The following is a 26,864-nucleotide window of genomic DNA, read 5'->3' as shown; positions in this document are numbered from 1 at the left end:
TGTCAAGTCTCATGATCTTATTACACTTTCCAAATTTAGCTACTGAGTTTAAGTAAATGACATTAAATTGGTTCATGAAGACAGTGGGCTATTTCCTTGGAATTTCAGCTTTTTACCAAACTGACTGTTGGCTTCTGATATAGCTGAGTGTTCTCTTTCCCCATGCTGGATTTTATTTCTTTTTAACCCACACAGTTAAATTTAATATGCTTGTTGACATAATTGAGAGATATTTCATTTCATATTTCTCTGTTATGGCCATCCGTTTCTGTTTTTCTATCATTTTATTAGGCTTATTTAACGGTATTTAAATCTCTCCAGCATTTGGCAGCCTCTCTATTCCTCTAAATTATACAAAACAGAGAAGAGAAAGTATCAATATATCTGTAACTAGTAAAAAACATTTCTTTCCTTTTAACTGATTTGGATTTAATTTTCCATTTCATAGTTTTTTTTTCTTTTCAATTTGGTGAGGATAGTTTTACTTTAATGAAGTGAATAGGAAGTCAATGATGTTAAAGAAGGAGTAATTTTAGATCATACTCAAATTCTACAATCAGTTCCTTTTCCATCATTTTAAGATTATATTACTGTATAGAGGTCCAATAGACTTTACAGAGTGAAGACCAAACTATATATAAAGGCAGTGAGTTTTATGAGGCTTGTCCTGTAGTACTGTAACAATATTTCATAAATTTAGAATTAGTAGGTATTTAATTTGGAACCTAATAATATATGTATTTTTAAATACCTAGGTAATTTTTATATATAATAAATGATAGAGAACACACAAATCAATTCCTTTTTTCTCTAAATACATTGCAATAGGCTTTGTGAAAAATGTAAATTACTTGAGGTTATTTCTGCTTTATAATTCTTGAGTGTGTGTGTGTGTGTGTGTGTGTGTGTGTGTGTGTGTGTGTTTATGTGTGTGTGCATACTGTAGGGGATATCTTTTGTTAGAAGTAATTTTAAATGAATTATTTTCAAGAATGTGCTATATATCTTAAGATTGTATTTAAACAGGTATTACATACAAAATGTATTTCCTAATTCCATAATTGAAGTTCTGGACCCCCTTTCTTTGCAGGAAGCTTGGCAGTACCTGATGGTGGTTCTGTCCTTGGTAAAGTCTAGAAAGATCAGGAGAATGTGAGAAGACTGCCATGCCAAGGTGAGACAGGTGTGGGAATCAGAAGCATATGGGCAAATAATTACCTCACTGAGTCTGTAGAACAAATTAATGCTACCTAAAGCCTCTTAATTAATTATTTGCCTTATGCCACATAGAAATAACCCCTAAAACGGTTTGTTTGGAAAAATTTAGAATAAATATATGTGGAGTGTGGTTTTCTTACCAGAAATAACCATCAGTTCATATGTTGCCTGTCCTTTGGCTATATTTATAATACAGATTTAATGAAATTTGAATTTAAAAACTTTGAATTAGAACCAGGTAGCCTGATTGCAGATCTTCATCTTACCTTCTGTTTTCTACTTCCAACTCGCCCTGAGTCTCATTCTCATCATTGAAGCAGAACACTTGTGGCAGCCTTCTCTGTCCCCTACCCCCATATCCTGTGGATCCCACAGACTTTTCCTTTCCAACCTCCCTGCTGACACTTCTCGATTTGTACCAGCCCTCAAAACCAGCTAACCTCTTGCTAACTTAGGGCCACTCCTCCCTGGGAGGCAGGTAGTCTGACTGCTTGTCTTTACTTTTCTTTCTGTCCCACCAGACCCAATACTCCCAGTTGCATAACCAGTTCTGTAGCAGAATACCTACTGTGTTCTCCCTTTCCTTTCTGACCTAATCCCCAATAGATCACAAGATTTTCCTCTCCAACCTTCCTTCCTCCAACTCATCACATTATACCAGCTTACAACACCAGCAGGCATACCCTTGGAGACACCAGCTAAACAGGCCAGAGAAACAGGTCCTCAGAAAATTTCATACCAGACAGCACACAACCCTCACACTTTCCTAAAATCCAGGGAGGAAGCAGAAACCAAGGAGCAAAACACTCACCCAATTGACACAAAATGAAAGACCTTTAATCATGCCAATCTCAAATGCTTAGATGCCAGTGTAAAACTGCAATCAATAACAGCTAGGAAAATATGTTTCCACTGGAGTCCAGCAACTCTGCCACAGCAGGCTTTGAAAATCTCAACATAGTTGAAGCCCAAAGGGGTAAAACCTTAAAACAGTCTATATGAAGATAGAGATCCTTAAAGAGGAAATTAATAAATCCCTCAAAGAAACACATGAAAAAACAAATAAACAGTAGGATATGAACAAAACTGTTCAAGACCTGAAAATAGAAATAGAATACACAAACTGTGGGAATTCTGGAAATGAAAAAATTTAAGAATTTGAAGGGGAGCTACAGAGTCAAGCTTCAACAACAGAATACAAGAGATGGAAGAGAGTGTTGTAGCCCATTTTCTGGTTTCCTAGTGGCTTTACCCAGCAGGTCTGCATGGAGAGGATGATTGGACCACAGGCCTGAGTGCAGGCATTTTGTAACTAGCAAGGGGGAGGACTTTTGCTCCACCTCTTGGCATTGTTATAAATAGACCTTTGGAATAATGCTCTGGGCCTGTGGATAAGGATCCAGGCCCACCTAAGTCTATCTTGTGTTTTCTTTCTTTTTTCTACCCCCTCTTTGTTTCTAACTAAGTCTCTTATGCTTCATTCCTCAAGAGTTCCTGGGGTAAATAATTGTGGAGGCTGGTACCCCACAAGAGAGAATCTCAGACATTGAAGATATTATAGAATAAATGGATATATTGGTCAAAGAAAATGTTAAATCTAAAACACTTCTGACATAAAACAACCAGGAAAACTGAGACACTATGAAAAGACCGAAACTAAGAATAATGGAATAAAAGAAAGTGAAGAATTCCAACTCAAAGTCCCAGAAAATATTTTCAACAAAATCATAGAGAAATTTTCTTTCTTTCTTTTTTTTCAGAAAATCAAAAAGATGACAAACCCTTATCCAAATTAACTAAAAGGCAGAGAGAATATCCAAATCATCAAACTCAGAAATAAAAAGGAGGTGGCATAACAAGAGACACCAAGAAATCCAAAGAATATCAGAAAGATATATTTTAAAAATTTGTACTCCACCAAATTCTAAAATATAAAAGAAATGGATACCACTTAACAAAATTAAATCAAGATCAAATAAGCAATTAAACAGACCTATAATTCCATGTAAAATAGAATCAGTCATTAAAAGTTTCCCAACCAAAAAAGCGAGGACCAGATGGTTTTAGCCCAGAATTCTATCACATTTCAAAGAAAATTAATGCCACTACTCCTTAAATCATTCCACAAAACAGGAACAGAAGTAACATTGTCCAGTTCATTTTATGAGGCTACAATTACCCTGATACCCAAACCACATAAATACTCAACAACAAAAGAGAATTTCACACCAATTTCCTTTATAAATATAAGCCCCAAAACACTCAATAAAATACTTGCAAACTAAATCCATGAATACACAAAAAGGTCACCCACCATGCTCATGTATGCTTCATCCCAGAGATGCAAAAACCAATGAATATAATCCATCATATAAACAAACTGAAAGGAAAAAGAAAACATGATCATCTCATTACAGGCAGATTTTGACAAAATCTAACACTTTTTCATGATAAAAGTTCTGAAAAAATTAATGATATAAAGGTCACACATAACCATAATAGAGAAAATTTACACTATACCTATAGCCAATATCAAATTTAGTGGAGAGAAATTCAATAAAATTTCACTTAAATGAGGAACAACACAAGGCTGTCCACTTTCTACATAGCTATTCAGTTTAGTACATGAAGTCTTAGCTAGCATAATAAGACGAAGGAGAACAAGGGGATACAAATTGGAAAGGAAGAAATCAAAGTATCTTTATTAGCAAACAACAGCTTTCACAATAGCCTCAAATATTTTGGGGTAACTCTAATCAAGCAAGTTAAAGACATATATAATAAAAATGTCAACTCTTTGAGGAAAGAAATTGAAAAAGATATTAGAAGATGTAAGAATCTCCCATGCTCATAGATTGGTAGGCTTGGCATAGTAAAAGTGGTCAAAAGCAACCTACAGATTCACTGCAATCCCCATGACATTCCAACACATTCTTCACAGATCTTGAAAGAAAATTCTAAATTTCATATGGAAAAACAAAAATCCCAGGACAGTTTAAATAACCATGTACAATAAAAGAACTGCTGGAGGTCTCACTATTCCCAATTTCTAGTTGTAATACAGAACTATAGTAATAAAAACATTATGGTATTGATATAAATACAGACAGATTGATAAATGCCATCAAATTGAAGGCCTAAGTATAAATTCATTTACCTATGGACACCTGATTCTTTTAAATAAAGAAGCCAGAAATGCACACTAGGAAAAAGAAAACATCTTCAACAAGTGGCACTGATCAAACTGGATGGCTGCATGGAGAATAATACACACAGATCCATACTGATTACTCTGCACAAAACTCAAGTTCAAATTGATAAAAAAAAAAGTCAACATAAAACCAGATACAGTGAACCAGTTAGAATAGAAAAAGGGAACAGTCTTGAACTTGTTGACACAGGAAAAGACTTCCTGAACATTATTAGCACAAGCACTAATATCAAAAGTTAATAAATCAGACCTCCTGAAGCTGAAAAATTTTTGTAAAGTAAAGGACACTGTCATTAGGACAAGGCACAAGTCTACAGAATGGGAAAAGAATTTTTGTACCTACTCTATATCTGATAGAGAAATAGTACACAAAACATAGGAAGAACTCAAGAAACCAGGCATCAAAAAACCAAACAAACCAATTAAAAATGGGGTACAGATATAAACATAGAATTCTCAATAAAGGAAACTCAAATGGCTGAGAGACACTTAATAAAAAAATTTCAACATCCTGGCAGTGGGACTGGGTCCTGTGCTTAGTGCCTGAGTTGGCTGTTTGAAACCTGGGGCTTATGCAGGGATGCTTGGCTCAGCCTGGGAGTAGGGGACTGGACCTGCCTGGACTGAGTCTAGCAGGTTGATCTCAGTCTTCTGGGGAGGCTTTGCCCTGGAGGAGGTGGGAATGGGGAGTGGGCTGGGGGGAAGGGGAGGGGGCCAGGAGGGGGGAGAACAAGGGAATCCATGGCCAATATGTAGATAGAACTAAATTACATTGTAAAGTAAAATAAAATTAAGTAAAAAAAAAGAATTAAAATTCAGGTGTTTTTGTTTAAAAAAATGTTCAACATCCTTAGCCATCATGGAGATGCAAATAATAAAGATTCCATCTTATACATGTCAGAATGGCTAAGATAAATAATACAAGTAATAATTCATGCTGGTGAGAATGTGGAGCAAGGGAAACTTCCCCCTGTTGCTGATGGTAGTCCTAACTTGTTCAGCTACTATGAGAATCAGTATGATTTCTTAGCAAGTTGGGAATCAATCTACCTCAAGATCCAGTGATATCATTCTTGGGCAAATAGAAAAAGGATGTTTCATCCTACCACCAGGACACTTGTTAATCCATGTTCATTGCTGCTCTCTCCATAAAATCCAGAAATTGGAAATATCCTACATTTCCCTCAACAGAAGAATGGATAAGTGAAATGTGATATAGTTTCTCTGTTATACATTGGTACTAAATAGGGTTCTATAAAAGAGCAGAAGAGAAAGGTAACCATATTGACAACATAAGAAATTGGCATATTGGATCTTCTTGCATTTTTCTACATGCAGCCATACAATTTGACCAACACCATTTACTGATGACACTATTTTTTCCAGTGTATATTTTTGGCTGCTTTAACAAAAATAAGTTGTCCATAGACATGTGGGGTTTGATTCCATTGTTCAGCCTATTTTATGCTAATATCATGTTGGGTTTTTTTTTTATCATTATAGCTTTAAAGTATAACTTGAGACCAAAAATGGTGAGACCTCCTACTGTGTTAGAAGAATAAAAGTAGATCCATACCTACCACCCTTGCCTGTAAAATATGCTAGGACAATTGTGGCACAAAGCTGGTGGGAATAACCATTCATTGTCTGGTTTGACTTAAGACCCACTCCAAGAGGTGAAATCCATACTCAACACTGCTGGATGACAAATAATCAATGACTAGATATTCCAGAGACCTAGGGTAAAACCAAATACTACTAATCTATAAAAGTAATAACAATAAAATAACCCATAATTATATTCTGCTATATTCATAGATTTGAGCATTTTGCAGCTATCAGAGAAGTTTCCTCCTGCTGCAGTAGGGAACAAATGTAGAGATCCACAGCCAAACATTTTGGAGAGAGAGAGAGAGAGAGAGAGAGAGAGAGAGAGAGAGAGAGAGAGAGAGAGAGAGAGAGAGAGCTTGGAACTACAGCTCTAAATGGTCTATTTCCATGAAATCTCTCCCTTTAGAGCTCAGAGAATCTCTAGGAAGAGGAGTCAGATGGGTGTAGGTATCAGAGAGGATGGAGGATATCAGCATAACAAGGTCCTCTAAATCACTTAAACAAAGCTCATATGAACTCATAGAGACTGAAGTTGCAGTCACAAGGTCTACACAAGTCTGCACCAGATGCTCTGCATATATATTATAATTTTCAGTTTAGTATTCTTATGGGACTTACGAATGTGTGAATGAGTGGTTCTCTGATTCTTGTATCTTCTCTTGGGGTTCTTTTTCTTCTATTGGTTTACTTTGTCCAACTTTGACTTGATCATTTTTATTTTATCTTATTATATTTTAATTGCTATGTTTTGTTGTTTTATAAAAGAATGGAGGTAAAAATGTAAAAAATAAATACAAATTGAAATTTTTAACATGTCCTTTTAATGTGTTTTAACATGTCCTACATTTGTGCTCTAATATCTCTTTTTATTTCAGTGAATCACTACTTATTAGTCTTATGCCTAATTTTTTTCACTATTCAATCTCAGTTACCCATCTTTTACCGGATAACATGCAAGTCATTTAAGAGTTAGTTTTCAGTTATTATGATTGTGATAGAAGTATATGAGGAGATTTTGTTTCTTCAAACTGAAGTTAAAACATTTTCAGTACTTTTGAATGTGTCTACCACAAAATATTTGATGATATGTATGTATGTGACATCATTTAACCATTACATAATTTAACATGTATTAAGGTATCATATACTACTTTATTCATATGTGTAAATTTTACATTTTACATACTATCTAAATGAATTTTAACAAAATATATAACTAGCAAAAATTATAAAATAAAAAGGTATTTTATGTTGTAGCATCAAGAGTCTGTGTGTAACAGAACATAGATATATAACAGAAAATTGCTCATGGAAGAGTTTGGGAAGACATTCCTTCATTGGGGATACTAACCTGAATCCCAGTAGAATATCACAGAAAAAGCTTAAATAAAAGCAAACATCAAGAAAACATGGGGTCAGGATTCCATGTTCTATCTGCTACCTGATGTAGGATGTGCATGGGACACATATAGGCCTATGATTCTGCGCTGCTTTTCTTCCCATTTAAGTCAGTCTAAAAGTTATACCTTGCTTTATTACATCTTTTATCTAGCTAAGAACTTATTTCAGGAGCTCTATCTATAAAATGCATAGTAAAACAATCTAGCTCTCTAGTATCATAGGAAACCAGAATAGAAGGTGAAGTAACCATAGCTTACCATAATCAGGAAGACAATTTGGACTTTAGTCCTACAAGCACAAGGGGATAATTTCTGTGACCAACCTGGATTATCAAGAAAGTGAACAACTTTTGAGGCTATGGGGAAAAATAAAATACAGTTCTCTTCAAATGGGATTCATGCCAAACTTTTGGCTTCCAGGATATATTTACATCCCAATGGCAGTTCCCTGTAGCAGGCTTTTTCTTTTAGGGCCACCAACCAGCTCCCAAATCATGACACAAATACTTGTTATTAGTTTTGAATTCTTGGCCTTAGCTTAGACTCATTTCTTGCTAGCTCTTATTACTTATTCTGTTTCTCTTCATTATGTTTTGTTTGGGACTTTTTTACCTTTCTTATTTTCTGTATGTCTTACTTTCCTGCTATCTACATGGCTGGCTGGCTGGTGGCTGCAGGCTTCCAGCTCTGGGCATGTCCATCTCTTTCACTCTCATTCTCTTCTCCTTCTTCTCTCTTGAGCCTAGATTTCTCCCCCTACTTATTCTCTTTGCCTGCCAGCCCTGCCTATTTCTCCTCTGCCTAGCTATTGGCTGTCAGCTTTTTATTAGACTATCAAGTGCCTTAGGCAGGCAAGGTAAAACAGCAACACATCCTTACAACAAATACAGAATAAACAAATTTAACACATCTTAAATTGTTAACCAAGGTAGCAGAAACAAATGTAACACACTTTTACACAAAGTAATATTCTGCAACATAATCAAATGCATAACATCTTTGCCTAGTTAAAATAATACTCCACAACAGTTTCCCCTTCCTCCTTTCCTCCCAGTCCTTGCCCCCAACTCCTACCCATTTCCACCCCCCAATCCACTGCTGTTCCATTTCTGTTTAGGAAAGGGAAGTGTACCATTCCAGGATTCTAAGAAATCAACGTTCATTTTTTTTGTTTATGTTTTAACCATACATGTGTATTTAGCCTTGTCCTGAGACTGGTGACTCAGTTTGCGGGTACATCCATATCTACATGGAATTTTCTCTTCTGTGGGACCAAGATAGAGAAATTTTTGGTATATGAGCAATTGTTTTCCAAGACTATAGCTGAATAATAATATTCTTTTGTCCTTTTGCACCCCTCAAATCTCAAGTGTTTACTTGCAGGTATTGATGATGCCACACTTGAAGGGTATTTCCTCATGACCAGACTGGCCATGCATTAAAACTCATCCTTTGTTTCCATTTAGACTTTTTGTCTCATGAATCAAGGAGCATATAGCTGAAATGAAAATAAGATTCCCATTGGAAGGAAGATATTTGCTGAGAACCAGATATGTTTCTCCATTATACTGTTTTTTGTGAGTTTGCATTTATCTACATACTCTGTCATCTATCTATCATCTGTTTCTCCAAAATTAAAATTTTACAAACAGAAGCTGAAAACTATGAAAGGTTAAATGGCTGTCTTAAGTCTAGCACCATTAGTCTTTCAACATCTGTCTTTCAAAACAGATGGCTGGCAGTGAAGAAACACTCCACACATTAAATTGAGTGAGTCAAAGGTGGTCTAGTATCTTATGTCCCATCTCATAACATGCTGTTTTAAGTCTCCCCTAAAAAGAATAATGGAGACTTTGTTAACCTAAAACATAAGTACAGATGCACATAGACAATAGACTCCATGAGAAAAACTTAGAAAATCATTAGTAACTGAATAAACTCCTGAAATAGTGTTTAAGATATAAAATTAAGTGCTTATGACTGGGGATAGCTCATTGGTAGAATACAGGCTCAAATTAACATGAACAAAGCTTTGAATTTTATCTCCTGTGCAAAAAGAAAAAGTGACTATTATTTATAAAAATGACATAGGAAGCATACTTTAGAATATAGAAATTAGTATATAAAATGATTTGTATACATCTAAATATCACTTCATAAAAGTACTTTTATGAAGTTTTATGGTGCTAAGGCATATTTTTTTCCAGGAGAGTTTATCTCCATTCTCTACAGATAGAGAGAACAAAGTAAAAAGAATTGATTCCATCCAAGTCCAGCATGGTGAAACAATGTTATAGGTATTATATACAGGGTGATTGATACAGCTGCCTACAGAAGTTTAGGTGATTCAAGAGCAGTTGCCTTACCAAAAAGCTTACCAAAGCATGAGTGAGGACTAATAGAGGTGTATCAGTGAAAGTTCCTGTCCAAAAAGCAGCAGTTGTATGACCATAGCCCCCTTTCCTCTGATATTTGTTTCTTGCTTATGTAATCTTAGGGGGGGTCTTTGTGAGTCTTTTGAGTTTCCTGACATTCTAGTGATTCTCCTCAGCTTCTCTCATCCACCCAGGAGGGAAGTTTTTAAGACAGGATAAAGCTACACACAGTGTAATTATATAATTTTTCATTAATTTATAAATTATCTTATCTCCAACCAATTTGGAACTTATAATATACAGAGTTTTTTAAATTAGGTACAGTACACGAATGGTTTATGGTATTTTGCTTTCATAATCCTACAGATGAGAAATCTGAAAACTTCCAAGTTGTAATATCAATTCTGAGTAAAGGAGATTGCATTCAAACATGGCTGGCACTGCATAGGAAAGAAAGCATTATTTGAATCTCATTTCTTTTCTGTGAACCAGAGATTAAAACAATAGAGACAACCTTGGAAGCAGAATTGCACTAGGCTTTCTGTCCTTACATCACCTAGAAAACAATTATCACACATGAGTAGTCACCAAACAGGCTATTGCACTCTAGACAGCCTGTGTTTTCATAGGCTAGATTCATGATAATGAATCTATGGCTCCTCAGGGAATGACTTTAATTTACTAAATATGTCAGGGATCTGCAACCATCATCAGCAAAACTTGCAGATTGTCTCAAGGATGCTTTCATGAATTGCTTGATCATTATATTCTATGTTCATTGCTGTGGTTGGCATCATTTCCAACCAAGAGACTCTCTTAAGATTAATGTTAGTGTAATACCTATTTTACCAAAATTTCCTGTTTCTATAGCATCATTTCTACTTCTCTCTTTTTTTTCAAGGTACATTTAATTTAATATCAAGAATTAGATACAAAAGGCCCAAATACAATGAAGGAACACATTCCCTCATTTAACACCAACAACAATACTGTTCAACATGTGACTGCTGAGTGAGATGAGGGGTTACTGAATAAAGGGAGTCTCTTCACGGCCAATACCTTATACAATCTAGTTGTGAAATGAATACTCAGAATGTTTCAAACACTTTAAACCTGAAGTGTGAGACCACACCTTCATGTTTTTACAGTCTCCCATTAAGGTTATTTATAGTTTCCACGACCATTCAAAGAACAAACCATTGACAGAAACCACATAGATTTAAGGCTTCATTATGTAATATAGAGCTCAGAGCTAATGGATAAATGTATGCACTACCTGTACTGGTAGTTATGACTTCATTGTCTCACAGCTTTTTAGAAATTGGTTCTTAGCATGTAAGCCCTTTAAAGGCAAAATTCTCCTCATTTGAGTTTTGACCCAGTAGTACAATGATCATGAAGTCCATAGTCTTATTGGCATAACTGATGTACAGTGTCTCTAAATCACTATGCTCAAGGTTAAGAGCGATGCATATTCCACTTTACTGTAATTTTACATGATTTTAAACCTCTAGGTTTTCAATCCTCCAAACTGTCTGGAGACACAGTGTACCACAGACTTGACTTCTGTTTTCCCCTCTATTTTTCTTCAAACAGAAACACTTCTCAAGTGTCTTCATGTTCTAGAAGGGGAATTTTTTTGGAGGTGGCCTCTTCTTTGGAATAGTCCGTCGGCATCAGGCCTCTGAAGTGAGGGGAAGGGGAAGAGAAAAGCTGAAACACAAGGTTCATCTGGTAAGTTTTACATTAACCATTACAAGCTTGACAGTATAAGAATGTGGCTTTTTTGGCTCAAAAAGTCTGAGTCTTGGTGTGGAAACGAGTACTTGGCTGTCCCACCACAGTTTTCTCGAGGTGGGACTGTCAGGCAAGTCTTGACTGGGGAGTATCACTTCCAGACACTCAGTTCATTTTGGGCTTGCTCCAGTTTGTCTTTAGTCTGTTCCAGTTTACCTTTCATTTTTAGGAAAAACAAGTTGATCGCTGGGTCTACCATTGTTGATCACAGTTGGACAACACTCGGCTGCTGGACTTGCTTGAGTACTGGATTTGAGTAGTACACTCTTGCATCTCCTGTTCCTTGGTTGCTAACCGTATGACAAGAATGTTTTCTCTGCATGCAGGCTCCTGCTGTTGCTGCTTTAGTTTTTCTTCAGATTCCCTCAAGCCAGTCACATCGTTTGAATTAAGGTCTGTGTACTTTTCTCCAGTGCTTGAATGTATGCTTCCTATTGTTTCCATCTTAGAATCAACTCATCCCGTGCCAAAACTTTTAAGTCTGTTTCGCTCAATCGGATCTTTTTAGGAAGAGATTCTTTATTGGTTCCCGTCACCCCACTGGACCCCTCCAGCGAGGAGGAGAGGCGAAGGGAGGCCAGCCAGCCCGCTCGGGCTGTGGAGGAGCCGCTGCAGGACCTCCCTTGGCGGAGGCCCCTACCTTCCCAGTTGGGGTCTGCAAGCTCAGCTGCTCTACTTCTCTTTTTACCACTCTTTCTCTTTTCTTCCAACACAATTTAAAACCCTTCCTTTCCTATTATTACATTACTTACTTTCTCTTGTATATAAAATATATTCAGATCTGGTTGTAGATATGAATGTGAGCTCAGCATTAAGGTCCTAGATGATAACTTAATACTATTATTTTATTAAATAGATACAGTATTAAATGGACACTTGGTTGCTTATCACTATATCCATAGATTCTTACATCTCTCAACTCTTGTCAGAAAAGCTGCTTTTTGATGTGGAAGGTGATTAAAGAGATTATAATTGGCCCATGTACAAAGAACAAGAGATGGTAGCATGCTCAGCCCTACATGGGCTTCCAGGCCTCCCAAGACTCAGGGATCTTCATGAGTAAAGAGATGGGAAGACTGTAAGAACCATAGGAGGCTGATGACTAAATAGAAGGTTTTCCAGATACAACAGGGAAGTTGCATATATGATCTCACAAGAATTGTGATAGCATGCACCAAAATTTGAGCAAGATCAAGTGAAAAAAAATACCATCATGGGAAAGGGAGGTGGACATACAGTCCTACACTTGTCTAATGAAGTAGTGCAATTGATAGCTTTAGGGGAAGAGAGACTCAGTTCTTTTAAGGGTGTGGATCCTAATAGATTTACCATGCTACAGAGGAGGATCCACTTCTAGGGGTTGATTTGGTGGGATTATAGGAAAAATGAAAACATAAACTTGAGTGGGTAAGGAAGTAGATGGAATGTGAAAAGAGCTGGGTGAGGGGTTAAAGAATGCTTCAACTGAAGAATAGATAAATAAAATTTGGTACATATACACAATGGAGTACTACTCAGCAGAGAAAAAACAATGACATCATGAGGTTTGCAGGCAAATGGGTGGATCTAGAAAAAATCATCCTGAGTGAGGTAACCCAGAAAGACAAACATGGTATGTACTCACTCATAGGTGGATACTAGATTTAAAACAAAGGATGACTAGACTGATACTCACAACTCCAGGGAGGCTACCTAGTAAAGAGGACCCTAAGAAAGACACAGGGATTGTCCAATGACAGAGAAATGGATGAGATCTATATGAGCAAACTGGACATGAGGGGGAGTAATGAAAGGCAAGGGTCATGGGAAAGAGAGCTTAGAGGTGCGGGAGATCCCAGCTGGATCAAGAACAGAGAGGGAGAACAAGAAAAGAGAGACCATGATAAATGAAGACCCCATGGGAATAGGATAAAGCAAAGTGCTAGAGAGGTCCCTAGGAATACAAAAAGATATCTCCACAATAGACTACTGACAATGGTCAAGAGAGTGCCAGAACTGACCTACTCTGGTGATCAGATGGCCAAACACCCTAACTGTCGTGCTAGAATTCTCATCCAATGACTGATGGAAGCAGATGCAGAGATCCATGGCCATGCCCCTGGTGGAGCTCCAGGAGTCCAATCAGTGAGAAAGAGGAGGGATTGTATGGGTGAGAGATGTTGAGATCATGATTGGAAAAGCACAGGGACAAATAGTCAAACTAGTGGAAACACATGAACTATGAACCAATAGCTGAGGAGCCCCCAACTGGATCAGGCCCTCTGGATAAGTGAGACAGTTGATTAGCTTGAACTGTTTGGGAGGCCCCCAGGCAGTGGGACCGGGACCTATCCTTCATGCATGAGCTGGCTTTTTGGATCCTGAGGCCTATGCTGGGATACTTTGCTCAGTCTGGGTGAAGGAAGGAGGAGGCTGGACCCGCCTGGACTGAATCTATGAGGCTGAGCTGAATCCCCAGGGGAGTCCTTGCCCTGGAGGAGGTGGGAATAGGGGATAGATTGGGAGGAGGGAGGACAGGGAATCCGTGGCTGATATGTAAAATTAAATTAAACTATAAAATTAAAAAAAAATAATAAAAAAGAAATTCTCAAAGAATTAATTAAAATATTTTTTTAAAAATTAAAACATGATATTTATTCACTATGCACAATTTAGAACAATTATGAAGATATAAGGTAATCAATTCATCCTTAGAAGGCAAGAGATATGCACAACTAAGTAATCTAACCAAGCCATATAATAAAATTTTCCCATCCCTAAATCCATCCCCAATTCTCAGCTTTCTCTAGTGCAAGGTATTCAGATAAGGACTAAATGTTTCTTCAACAGGAAAGTTTTCTTCTGGAGGACTCAGTCTCTTCCCAGAATGAGATTCCTGGGGAAATTAAAATTTCATGGGGTCCCCTGTTTCACTAGTTGTTAGCCAACGGGAAAGATGTAAATGTCTCTTTAGAATATTCTTATTCCCATCAGGTAGGCAAGTTCCCGGAATGACAGGGTGGGGACTGAAGAGCTTTAAGGTCCATGTGAAAACCATCAAGTGGGAGCCTGCAAGGTGCTGTCACTGACAGCTACATGTAGTTGTCAAAAAAAAAAAAAAAAAAGGAAAGAGCGGAAGACTTGGAAAGCACAGACCAACCATACCCATGAAGTTTTACACCCACATGAGGCATTTCTTGTTATTGAAGGGAAGTATAAAATCTAAAAGGGTTACCTTATTGTTTAAATTCATAGGGCTTCTGTCCAGAGCTTACAGGCGCAAACATAATGCTTGAACAGACTGTTGACACTTGTCAGATTTTTTTTCTCCAGAATAAATTATCTTGTGTAACTGAACATAAGTATGTTGGCTAAAGATCTTACCAAATCCTTTATAGTCAGATCTGCTTTGGTATGAATTCTTTCAGATTCTCAAAGACTAATATGATATTCAAAGGCTTTAACAGACTGATTATACATTAAAGGTTTTCCTCTTGTAAGAAGTCTACCATGAAGTGCCAAGACTTTACCACACTGACTACATGTTTAGGGATTTTCTCCAGTATGATTTTTTCTCATGACTTCAAAGACTACTGTTACGTGCAAAGTCTTAACCACATTGCTTGCATTCATAGGATTTCCTCCAGTATGTGTTCTTTTATGTATTTGAAGGCTACTGTGATGTGCAAAGGCTTTACTACATTGAGTACATTCATAGGGTTTCTCTCCAGTATGTGTTCTTTCATGTATCCGGAGATAATTGTGATGTGCAAAGGCTTTATCACATTGATTACATGTATATGGTTTCTCTCCAGTATGTGTTTTTTTATGTATTTGAAGACTAGTGTGCCATGCAAAGGCTTTACCACATTCAGTACATTCATAGGGTTTCTCTCCAGTATGTGTTCTTCTATGTATTTGGAGATAACTGTTATGTGCAAAGGCTTTACCACATTGATTGCATTTGCAGGTTTTCTCTGCAGAATGTGTTCTTTTATGCATTCGTAGATGCCTGTTATGGGCAAAGGTTTTACCACATTGAGTGCATTCATAGGGTTTCTCTCCAGGATGAATTCTTTCTTGATGCTGATGACCATAGAAATGTGCACAGGCTTCATCATATTGAAGACATTCATAGGGTTTTTCTCCAGGATGAATTCTTTCATGCCTTTGAAGATGACTATGACGTGCAAAGCCTTCACCACATTCATTACATTTGTAGGGTTTCTCTCCCGTATGTGTTCTTTTATGTACTCGGAGACTATTGTGTTGTGAAAAGGCTTTACCACATTGATAACATACATAGGGTTTCTCTCCAGTATGTGTTCTTATATGTATTTGGAGAGTAGTGGGTTGTGAAAAGGCTTTATCACATTGATTACATCTGTAGGGTTTCTCTCCAGTATGTGTTATTTTATGCCTTTGGAGGCTACTGAGATGTGCAAAGGTTTTACCACATTGCTTACATTCACAGGGCTTCTCTCCAGTGTGTGTTCTTTTATGTATTCGGAGATAACTATGATGTGCAAAAGCTTTACCACACTGACTACATTGATTGCGTTTCTCTCCAGTAGGAATTATTTCATGACTTTGAAGATGACTGTCATATGCAAAGGCTTTACCACTTTGAGTATATCCACAGGATTTCACTCCAGTATGATTTCTTTCATGCCTTCCATGTCTTCTAGAACTTTGACAATGTTCTTCAATATTGTTGTCTTCCCAACTGTAGCCTATAGTAGTGAGGTTCCTGTAGGTCTCTATCATCACATCTTTGTAGAGATTCTTTTGGGAGGGATCCAGCAAAGCCCACTCTTCTTGAGTGAAGTCGACATGCACATCATCATAGGTCACTGCATTCATGGTACAGCTGCTGGACTCCCCAGAGCTCTTCCCACAGCTTCCTACAGCGGAGCCAAAGGCATAGCACAGAGTACAACTTCCGCCTTCCTTAGCACACTGCACAATTTCCCTAATTAAAATATTTTAATGAATCTAGACTCTTAGAAGAGAATCTATTACCACCACTTTGCTAGACCAATTCCTTACTACATTCTAAGTCTTATCCTTATACCCAAAGATAAGTGTAGCCCATCAAAGAAGTTTCTCTTTGCAGTAAAGTGAGACCATCACAGAAAACCACATTGGACAAAATACAGAAATCAACAGATTGTGGGTGTCCCAGCCCAAATGGGTACATCTACATCTGTTGCAGATTATTCCTTTATACTTGTGAAGATATGTTATTGGTTTAATAAAGAGCTGGATGGCCAATAATTAGGCAGGAAGAGGATAGACAGGACTTTGGAGGGGCAGAGAGGACAAGGAGAAGAATAAAGGTAGGGTCTCCAGCCAGATGCAGAGAAAGCAGCATGAGCAGTATGAGCATGAGAGATGAAGTAACAAGTGATGTGACAGACCATAGATTAAAACGAATGGGTTAATTTAAGTTATAGGAACTAGTGGGACAAGCCTAAGTTAAGGCCAAGCTTTCATAATTAATAATAAATCTTCATGTCATTATTTTTGAAAACTGATGGTACAGAGAAAGACTTGCTACATACATCACAGTTCCTACATCTATGGCTCAGGGACTGTCATGAAACAGGGGCTTGGTGCAGAAGAAGGTCTGGGAAGAATCTAAGAGCCAGAACATCAGGAAGTCTGCTGGTTCTCATAAAAATGGCTGCATAAGTAAGATATAAACAATGCCCATATCATTAGACATGCTAATACAAAATGGGGAAAATCTCATGAGGTTATACCCCTGGAATGGGCAACTGATGACTGATGAGAGATGAAGAGTTAGCTTTACTCAGGGATGAGCCTCCTTACTGATCATCCAATACAGAGAGGTCAGTCCTGAAACCATTTACATGCAAATAACAAAAACATACTTGGTAGGTTGTATTTATATATTTGTTTATATATTTACACATATTTGTAACAATAAAAATCAGGGATGAAGAGGCTATCAATTTGAGAGTGAGATGGGGAATGTGGAAGAAATTGGAGGGAGGAGACTTGGGAGAGGGTGGATGAGGAAAGTGAAGGAGTAAAACAATGTAATTATGTTTTAATTAAAAATTAAAACAATAAAAATAAAGACACTTGGGACACACAGCTTTTAAACTGTAAAGGAAATCTTCATGTAGACATGTGAAATGTACATCAGCTCTTACCCATGATTCCTCTCCCTGGTTTACTTACATGGTTCCACATCCATTTACATTATAACACAAGCCAATCTTCACTAGAAAGTTTTGGCTAATAACCAGAAAAGTGAATTACTCTATTTGAGCCCATTACCCAATATCTTAGTAATGCCCATGGTGTTCAAGTTTTAGAGAGTTCCCAGAGCCCAGAGGGCTTATTAAGTACAGGTCTTTGGTTCCCACACATAATCTTGCTGTCTCTGGGAAACATGGCCAAGTTTACAGTAGCAAGTATGATTACAAAAACAGACAAAAATTAAAATTTAAAAATCTAGAAGGAGGCTGGAGAGATTGCTAAATGGTAAGAGAACTGGTTGCTCTTCAAGAGATTTGTGTTTGGTTCCTACCATCTGCCTGGCAGCTCACAAATACCTATTAAATTAAGTTCTAGAGACTCCCATACCCTTGTCTGGTCTCTGTAGGTGCCAGGAACACATGTGGTGAAAAGACATATAAAACAACCATATACAAAACAAAAACATAATTATGGTGATATTTTATTTGTACTGAAATGTGATTTTATCTGTATGTTAATAAATAAAGTTGCCTGGAGGTCAGAGCTAATAGCAAGCGATAGCAGAAGTCTGGCAGTGGTAGCACACACCCTTAATCCTGACCACATGACAGGCAGATCTCTTTGTGTTCAAGGATACCACCAGCATGGAGACATACGCCTTTAATCTCAATACCAACCATAGAAGACCTGGAGGTCTGTATAGATGGGCAGTGACGAGGAGGTCATGTGGTTAGGTTTACAACCAATGAGAAGGCAGAATAGAAAGTCAAAAAAAAGGACAAACACACAGGGAGTAGGTCTCTTGCAGAGAGGTAGGACAGCAGCGGGAGTGAAGGGTAAGGTTTTTAATCTCAGCTCTTAGCTATTGCTCTCACCTCTTGACTTTTAACTCTGTATTTGGCTCTGTGTTTCTTATTTAACAAGATGGTTACATCTACACATAATAACAACAAAAATAATAAAAAATAATAATGGAAAGAAAAATAATACTCTGAAACAGTATCTTTCAGGGAAGAAATCCTGTTGGTTCACAAGTACACTTGTCTGGATATTCTAAGACAAGGATGCTCACTCATGAGTATTAAATCAGGAATACTGTTACAATAGATGCAGACCTATTCTAATGAATTAGATTCTTCTTTGATAGTTTTTATTTTATTGGTTGAACAATTAAAATAAAAGATTAATAAGGAACCACCAATTTTTTCTTTGACACTGGGTTTTATTTGTTTATTTTTGTTCTTTGTTTTAGATTTTTGAAACTAGGTCTCTCTCTACATAGCACCGGTTGTCCTGGAATTCACAATGTTGACCAGGGTGGCCTGGAGCTCACAGAGATCAACCTGCTTCTGACTCCCAAGTGCTCGGGTTAAAGGTATGGGCCCCTCACCCAGATACTTCTTTTCTTTATATATTCATATTATTCAATGGAAAAATATGCTCACCTAAATTACATATAAACTTAATTGTAGGGGCTAAGAGAGATGGATCAGTGGTTACAAGAAGATGCTTGTAACTACAACAGAGGACCCAGTTTCAGTTCCCAGACTCACACTAGGTGGCACAGAATTGCTTTTAACTCCATATCCAGGAAATCTGACACTGTCTTCTGACCTAAATTGGCACCTGTATTCACACAGTACACATATAGACATGTAACCACACACACACACACACACACACACACACACACACACACAACTAAATACAAATTTAAATATTCATTGTAGAATTTCCTCAAAATTCTATAAATTAATTCCATGAATTAATTAGTTGTCATAAAGTAACAAATATTGTGAAATTGCAAAAGTATGAAATTGGATGAGGTGTGGGATGTAAGACTGATAACATTTTCCCCATTTTCATGTGAATTTGGTGTATGAGTACATGTGTGTTGTGTATGTGGGAAGGCACATGTGTGTGAGGGTGAGAATGTGTGCATGGATGTCGAAGTCTGAGGCTGGTGTTGGAACAATTTTCTACTGCTTGCTTCTACCTTATTCATTGAGACAAAGTCTCTCAGTCAAAGCCAGAACTTGCCAATGTGGCTAGTCTTGTTAGTCAGCTTGTACCAAAAACTGCTTCAAAGACAGGAATGCCTGACACAGGCCACCATGCCCACTCAGAACTGACATGGATTCTGAGCATCCAAAGTCTGGTCCTATAATTTGTGTGGCAAGTGCTGAACCGTGGAGCCATCTCTTCAGCCTGAAATTATTTTTTAACTGAATGGAAAAGCTATCAGAGAAATATTTTGTAATCCTTCCTTAAATATTATGAATAGAACATAAATTGTTCAGAATTTAAACTGCAATGACAATTAGGATAAATAGAAATTAGTTTTTAAATGTTCTAAACTATTCAATCAAATGCATCAATAGCTATAGTTTTATGTTAACCATGCTTTACCTATTAAAATGTTTCTTACATTTGTACCATAACAGTGTTAAAAATTTATAAAACATCAATTGGAGAAGCATTAAAAATGTCTATTAAACTCTCTTTTTTTGTCTTATTTTAACCATCTTCTTTTAAAAATAATCTCATCAGAAGGAGATAGGAACTAAGTAGAATGTGAACATTACTTTAGAGACAACCCTAATAGATATTGGTCCAATTGTGAAGTTAAGATATGCCTCAGTATTGTTTCATAAACAGTAAAACTGAAGAATAACATTAATAGTGTTTAAATATTTCAGAAGTGGCTATTCTTGCCATTACTTCCATGTTTATTATTGTACTCCATTACATGAATATGAAGTGATTTTCATTATAGGTTTCCTCAAATTTATATTAATATTTTTAGTTATGAAATATGTTTATACAATAAAATACAGTGGCAACATTTATTTTATGTAAAATTTAAAAATGACTAGATGAGCAGAAGTTGCTGAAAAATTGGAAATGACTTATGAAAGCTTTATCTTATTCTCTCTTTTTCTTAGGGAAGTAAATGACACAGGTTCTCACAATGTAGCTCAGATTGTTACCCAGGCCAGCCTTGTACTTATTGCAGTCCTTTCATCTCAGCCTTTTAAGTATTTGGATTATAGATGTTAGCCACACATTTGGCTAATTGTGCCTTAATTTTAAGATCAAAGTCATTTGATATCATTTCAATAATGTCTTATATAGAGCTCATTCAGTGATGAGTCAATATTTTGAGTTTATTTGTACTTTTGCCTAATTAAAACATCTTTTAAAAATTGCATTCTAGGAAAAATGAAATTAGCCAGTACAATGGAATGGGATGAGGTGCAGCAAGAGAATAATCTTTATAAAGGCACATTTGTTTCACAAACTTTTTGAAAAACACATCAATATCAGATTTCTGATTGAAATTCTTTATAAGAACACTGTGAAAGTATAGTAAGATGATTTGCATATAACGTCAATAAAAGTTGTGTTTGATTGAATTATTGTAGAATTTATTCATCAAATGTTCTATGATCAGCTGTAACATGAGGACACTCTGGTGGGCACAAACTATGCCTTGTTAATAAGATCAACACACTTTCTGTCCAAGAGAGTTTAAATCAAATGTGCTCTCTCTCTCTCTCTCTCTCTCTCTCTCTCTCTCTCTCTCTCTCTCTCTCAGCACCACCACTATCCCGTCTCACTTTAATTATTCCATTATTCAATATATGATATTGAGTTAGGTGGAAATTTTCTAAATGAGAAGTAGCTCAATAATTTTTAGAAGTAACATTGAGAAGTTTTTAATTGCAATTGTTAAACATGGTAAACATAACACATAGAACTACCTTTGGGACTAGTACTGGGACATTTTAAAAGTTAAATAGGGCCCAGGACTTCCCTTGTAGACCAGAGGTAAGTGTCCGGGTTCAGCCTAGACCCCATCCCTGGGCACCAGCCACTACAGGGAAACCTGCCCAACTTGACCCTAGGTTCTGGCCACTAGACAGGTTCCCTTCTAGCCTTACTGGGAAGGCTCACCTTCTCCAAGACCCCCAGCAGACCCTGCAATCTCCACGCCCTGCCCCCACGCTCATCCGCCCGAGACCCCAGCCATTTTCTGAGACTTATAGACCAGCCTCCAGCTCCCATCCTGCCCAGGACTTCCCTTCTGGACAAGAGCTCCCATCCTGCTCTGGAGTTGCCATTTGAACAAGAGAGCTCCCATCATTTATATGCCAAAAACAAGGGCACCCACATATGTAAAAGAAACATTACTAAAGTTTAAACCACATATAAAACCCCACACATTAATAGTGGGAGACCTCAAAACCCCACTTTCACCACTGGACAGATACCCCAAATAGAAACTTATCAGAGAAATAAAGGACTTAACTGATGTCATGACTCAAATGGACTTAAGAGATATCTACAGAACACCTCATACTAACAAAAAAAGAATATACCTTCTTCTCAGCACCCCAATAAACCTTCTCTAAAATCGACCACATACTTGGCCACAAAGCAAATCTCAACAGATACAAAACAACTGGAATAATCTCCTGTGTTCTATCAGACCACCATGGTCTAAAGTTAGATTTCAACAACAACAAAAACTACAGAAAACCTACAATCTCATGGAAACTGAATAATGCTCAACTGAATCACCAATGGGTTAAGGAAGAAATAAAGAAAGAAATTAAAGACTTCCTAGAGATCAATGAAAATGAAGACACCACATACCCAAACTTATGGGACACTATGAAAGCAGTGCTAAGAGGGAAATTCATTGCACTAAATGCCCACATAAATAAGTTGGAGAAATCTCACACTAGTGACTTAACAGTACACCTGAAAGCTCTAGAACAAAAAGAAGTAAAGTCTCCCAGGAAGAATAGACACCAGGAAATTATCAAAGTGAGAGCTGAAATCAATAAAATAGAAACAAAGAGAATACAAAAAATTAATAGAACAAAGAGTTGATTCTTTGAGAAAATCAACAAGATAGACAAGTCCTTATCCAAACTAACCAAAAGACACAGAGAGAGAATCCAAATCAACAAAATCAGAAATGAAAAGGGGGACATAACAACAGACATTGAGGAATCCAGAGAATCATCAGGTCATACTTCAAAAACCTCTACTCCACAAAACTGGAAAATGTAAAAGAAATGGATAATTTTCTGGATATGTACCACATACCTAAGTTAAATCAAGACCAGATAAGCTATTTAAATAGTCCAATAACCCCTAAGGAAATAGAAACAGTCATTAAAAGTCTCCCAAGCAAAAAAAGCCCAGGACCAGATGATTTCAGCACAGAATTCTACCAGATCTTCAAAGAAGAGTTAATACCAATACTCTCTAAATTGTTCCACACAATAGAAACAGAAGGAACATTACCAAACTTCTTCTATGAGGCTACAGTTACCTTGATTCCTAAACCAAACAAGGATACAACAAAGAAAGAGAACTACAGACCAATCTCCCTCATGAACACTGATGCAAAAATACTCAATAAAATACTGGCAAACAGACTCCAAGAACACATCAAAACAATTATCCACCATGATCAAGTAGGCTTCATCCCAGGGATGCAAGGGTGGTTCAACATACAAAAGTCCTTCAATGTAATACACCATATAAACAAACTCAAAGAAAAAAAAAACATGATCATCTCACTAGATGCAGAAAAAGCATTTGACAAAATCCAACACCCCTTCATGATAAAGGTCTTATCAGGAATACAGGAAACATACCTAAACATAATAAAGGCAATTTACAGCAAGCCAACAGCCAACATCAAATTAAATGGAGAGAAACTCAAAGCAATTCCACTAAAATCAGGAACGAGGCAAGGCTGTCCGCTCTCCCCAAACTTATTCAATATAGTTCTTGAAGCTCTAGGCAGAGCAATAAGACAACATAAGGAGATTAAGGGGATACAAATTGGAAAGGAAGAATTCAAGCTTTCCCTACTTGCAGATGACATGATAGTATACTTGAGTGACCCCAAAGATTACACCAAGGAACTGATACAGCTTATAAACACCTTCAGCAACGTAGCAGGATACAAGATCAACTAAAAAAATCAGTAGCCCTCCTATATACAATTGACAAAAGTCTGAGAAGGAAATCAGAGATACATCATCCTTTACAATAGCCACAAATGACATAAAATACCTTGGTGTAACACTAACCAAGCAAGTGAAGGACCTATATGACAAGAACTTTAAGTCCCTGAAAAAAGAACCTGAAGATGATGTCAGAAAATGGAAAGATCTTCCATGTTCATGGATAGGCAGGACTAACAGTAAAAATGGCAATTTTACCAAAAGCAATTTACAGATTCAATGCAATCCTCATCAAAATACCAACACAATTCTTCACAGACCTGGAAAGAATAATACTCAACTTCATATGGAAAAACAAAAAACCCAGGATAGCCAAAAGAATCCTGTACAATAAAACAACCTCTGGAGGCATCACGATCCCTGACTTCAAGCTCTACTATAGAGCTACAGTAATAAAAACAGCTTGGTATTGGCATAAAAACTGACATGTGGACCAATGGAACCAAATTAAAGGCCCTGACATTAATCTGCACACCTATGAACATATAATTTTTGACAAAGAAGCCAAAATTGTACAATGGAAAAATGAAAGCATCTTCAACAAATGGTGCTGGCATAACTGGATATTAATGTGTAGAAGGCTGAAAATAGATCCATATCTGTCACCGTGCACAAAACTTAAGTCCAAGTGCATCAAAGACCTCAACATAAATCCAGCCACTCTGAACCTGCTAAAAGAGAAAATAGGAAGTAATCTTGAATGCATTGGCATAGGAGATCACTTCATAAATACAACACCAGTAGCACAGATACTGAGAGAAACAATCAATCAATGTGACCTCTTGAAACTGAGAAGCTTTTGTATAGCAAAGGATACAGTCAACAAGGCAAAGCAACAGCCTACAGAATGGGAAAAGGTCTTCACCAACCCTATATCTGACAGAGGACTGATATCCAGAATATATAAAGAACTCAAGAAATTATGAATCAAAATGCCCAACAGTCCAATTAAGAAATGGGCTATAGAACTCAACAGAGAATTCTCAACAGAGGAAACTCAAATGGCTGAAAGACATTTAAGGAATTGCTCAACATCCCTAATCATCAGGTAAATGCAAATCAAAACAACTCTGAGATACCACCTTATGTCTGTCAGAATGGCTAAGATCAAAAACACTGAAGACACCTTATGATGGAGAGGATGTGGAGCTAGGGGAACTCTCCTCCACTGCTGGTGGGAATGCAAGCTTGTACAACCACTTTGGAAATCAATATGGTGCTTTCTTGGAAAATTGGGAATTGATCTCCCCCAAGATCCAGCTATACCACTCTTGGGCATATATCCAAGGAATGCTCAATCATACCACAAGAGCACTTGCTCAGCTATGTTCATATCAGCATTGTTTGTAATAGCCAAAACCTGGAAACAACCTAGATGCCCTTCAACTGAAGAATGGATAAATAAAATGTGGTACATATACACAATGGAATACTACTCAGTAGAGAAAAACAATGACATCATGAGGTTTGTAGGCAAATGGATGGATCTAGAAAAAATCATCCTGAGTGAGGTAACCCAGACTCAGAAAGACAAATATGGCATTTACTCACTCATAGGAGGATACTAGATGTGGAACAAGGATGACTGGACTGCTATTCACATCACCAGGGAGGCTACCTGGAAAACAGGACCCCAAGAAAGACATGGGCATTGCCCAATGACAGAGAAATGGATGAGATCTACATGAACAGCCTGGACATGAGTGGGGGTAATGAAGGGCAAGGGTCGAGGAAAAGAGAGCTTGGGGGAGTGGGAGATCCCAGCTGGATCAAGAACAGAGAGGGAGAACAATGAATAGGAGACCATGGTAAATGAAGACCACATGAGAATAGGAAGAAGCAAAGTGCTAGAGAGGCCCACAGAAATCCACAAGGATACCCCCACAATAGACTACTGGCAATGGTTGAGAGACAGCGTGAACTGACCTACTCTGGTGATGGGATGGCCAAACACCCTAATTGTCATGCTAGAAACCCCATACAAAGACTGAGGGAACTGGATGCAGAGATCCTCGGCTAGGCCCCGGGTGGAGCTCCAGGAGTCTAATTAGTGAGAAAGAGGAGGGTTTATATGAGTGAGAATTGTTGAGACCAAGGTTGGATAAAGCACAGGGACAAATAGCCAAATGAATGTAAACACATGAACTATGAACCAATGGCTGAGGGGTCCTCTTGAATGGGTGAGACAGTTGATTGGCTTGATCTGTTTGGGAGGTATCCAGGCAGTGGGCCCAGGTCCTGTGCTCATTGCATGAGTTGGCTGTTTGAAACCTGGGGCTTATGCAGGGTCACTTGCCTCGGCCTAGGAGGAGGAGACTGGACCTGCCTGGACTGAGTCTACCAGGTTGATCTCAGTCTTCTGGGGAGGCTTTGCCCTGGAGGAGGTGGGAATGGGGAGTGGGCTGGGGGTAAGGGGAGAGGGGCGTGAGTGGGGAGAACAAGTGAATCCGTGACTGATATGTATAACTTAATTGTATTGTAAAATAAAATAAAATAAAATAAAATAAAATAAAATAAAAAAGGAAAAAAGTTAAATAGCACCTTTGGTGATGTATTGTGTCCCACAATGTACTGTCTCCCAATCAAATTTGCCTGGAGATCAGAGGAAAAAGCCAGCCACTATATCGAAGACAATGGTAGCACATGCCTTTAATCATAAAACTTGGGAGGCAGGAATCTGTCTGAATCTCTGTGAGTTTAAGGCAACACTGGGAACAGAATCAGGCATGGCAGAACATGCCTTAAACTCCAACAGTAGTTAACCATTGGAGGTCTGGAGGTCTGTACAGACAGACAGAAAGTGACAGAGCTGAGTAGGAAGCAGAAGTGATGTAGCTGGACAGAGAGAGCAAATCAGGTGGCAGAACAGCAAGGTGTATAGGCATGGGTAGACAGGAAGCACCCTGCTTTGGAAGCTGTGGAGTTGGTGAGTTAAGGTTAGCTGTGGCTATTCCTATTTCCCTGACCTTTCAGGTTTTTACTCCTATATCTG

General features: G+C 37.6%; 1 protein-coding gene and 1 pseudogene across 1 annotated transcript; both read right to left on the bottom strand.

The window, feature by feature from the left end:
* Positions 1-11,568: 11,568 nt before the first annotated feature.
* LOC102911847 (pre-mRNA-splicing regulator WTAP pseudogene) lies at positions 11,569-14,760 on the bottom strand (annotated as a pseudogene).
* Positions 14,761-14,881: 121 nt separating this feature from the next.
* LOC143266780 (uncharacterized) lies at positions 14,882-16,557 on the bottom strand. The gene has a single exon (XM_076555669.1). It carries the CDS (start codon positions 16,452-16,454, stop codon positions 15,138-15,140), a length of 1,317 nt encoding a protein of 438 aa, XP_076411784.1. The 5' UTR covers positions 16,455-16,557; the 3' UTR covers positions 14,882-15,137.
* Between the last annotated feature and the right edge of the window lie 10,307 nt (positions 16,558-26,864).

Source organism: Peromyscus maniculatus, chromosome 19 (assembly GCF_049852395.1).
Source record: "Peromyscus maniculatus bairdii isolate BWxNUB_F1_BW_parent chromosome 19, HU_Pman_BW_mat_3.1, whole genome shotgun sequence".
In the NCBI taxonomy this organism is placed as follows: domain Eukaryota; kingdom Metazoa; phylum Chordata; class Mammalia; order Rodentia; family Cricetidae; genus Peromyscus; species Peromyscus maniculatus.
The sequence above is the reverse complement of the archived record's forward strand: the minus strand, read 5'-3'. Positions and strand labels throughout refer to the sequence as shown.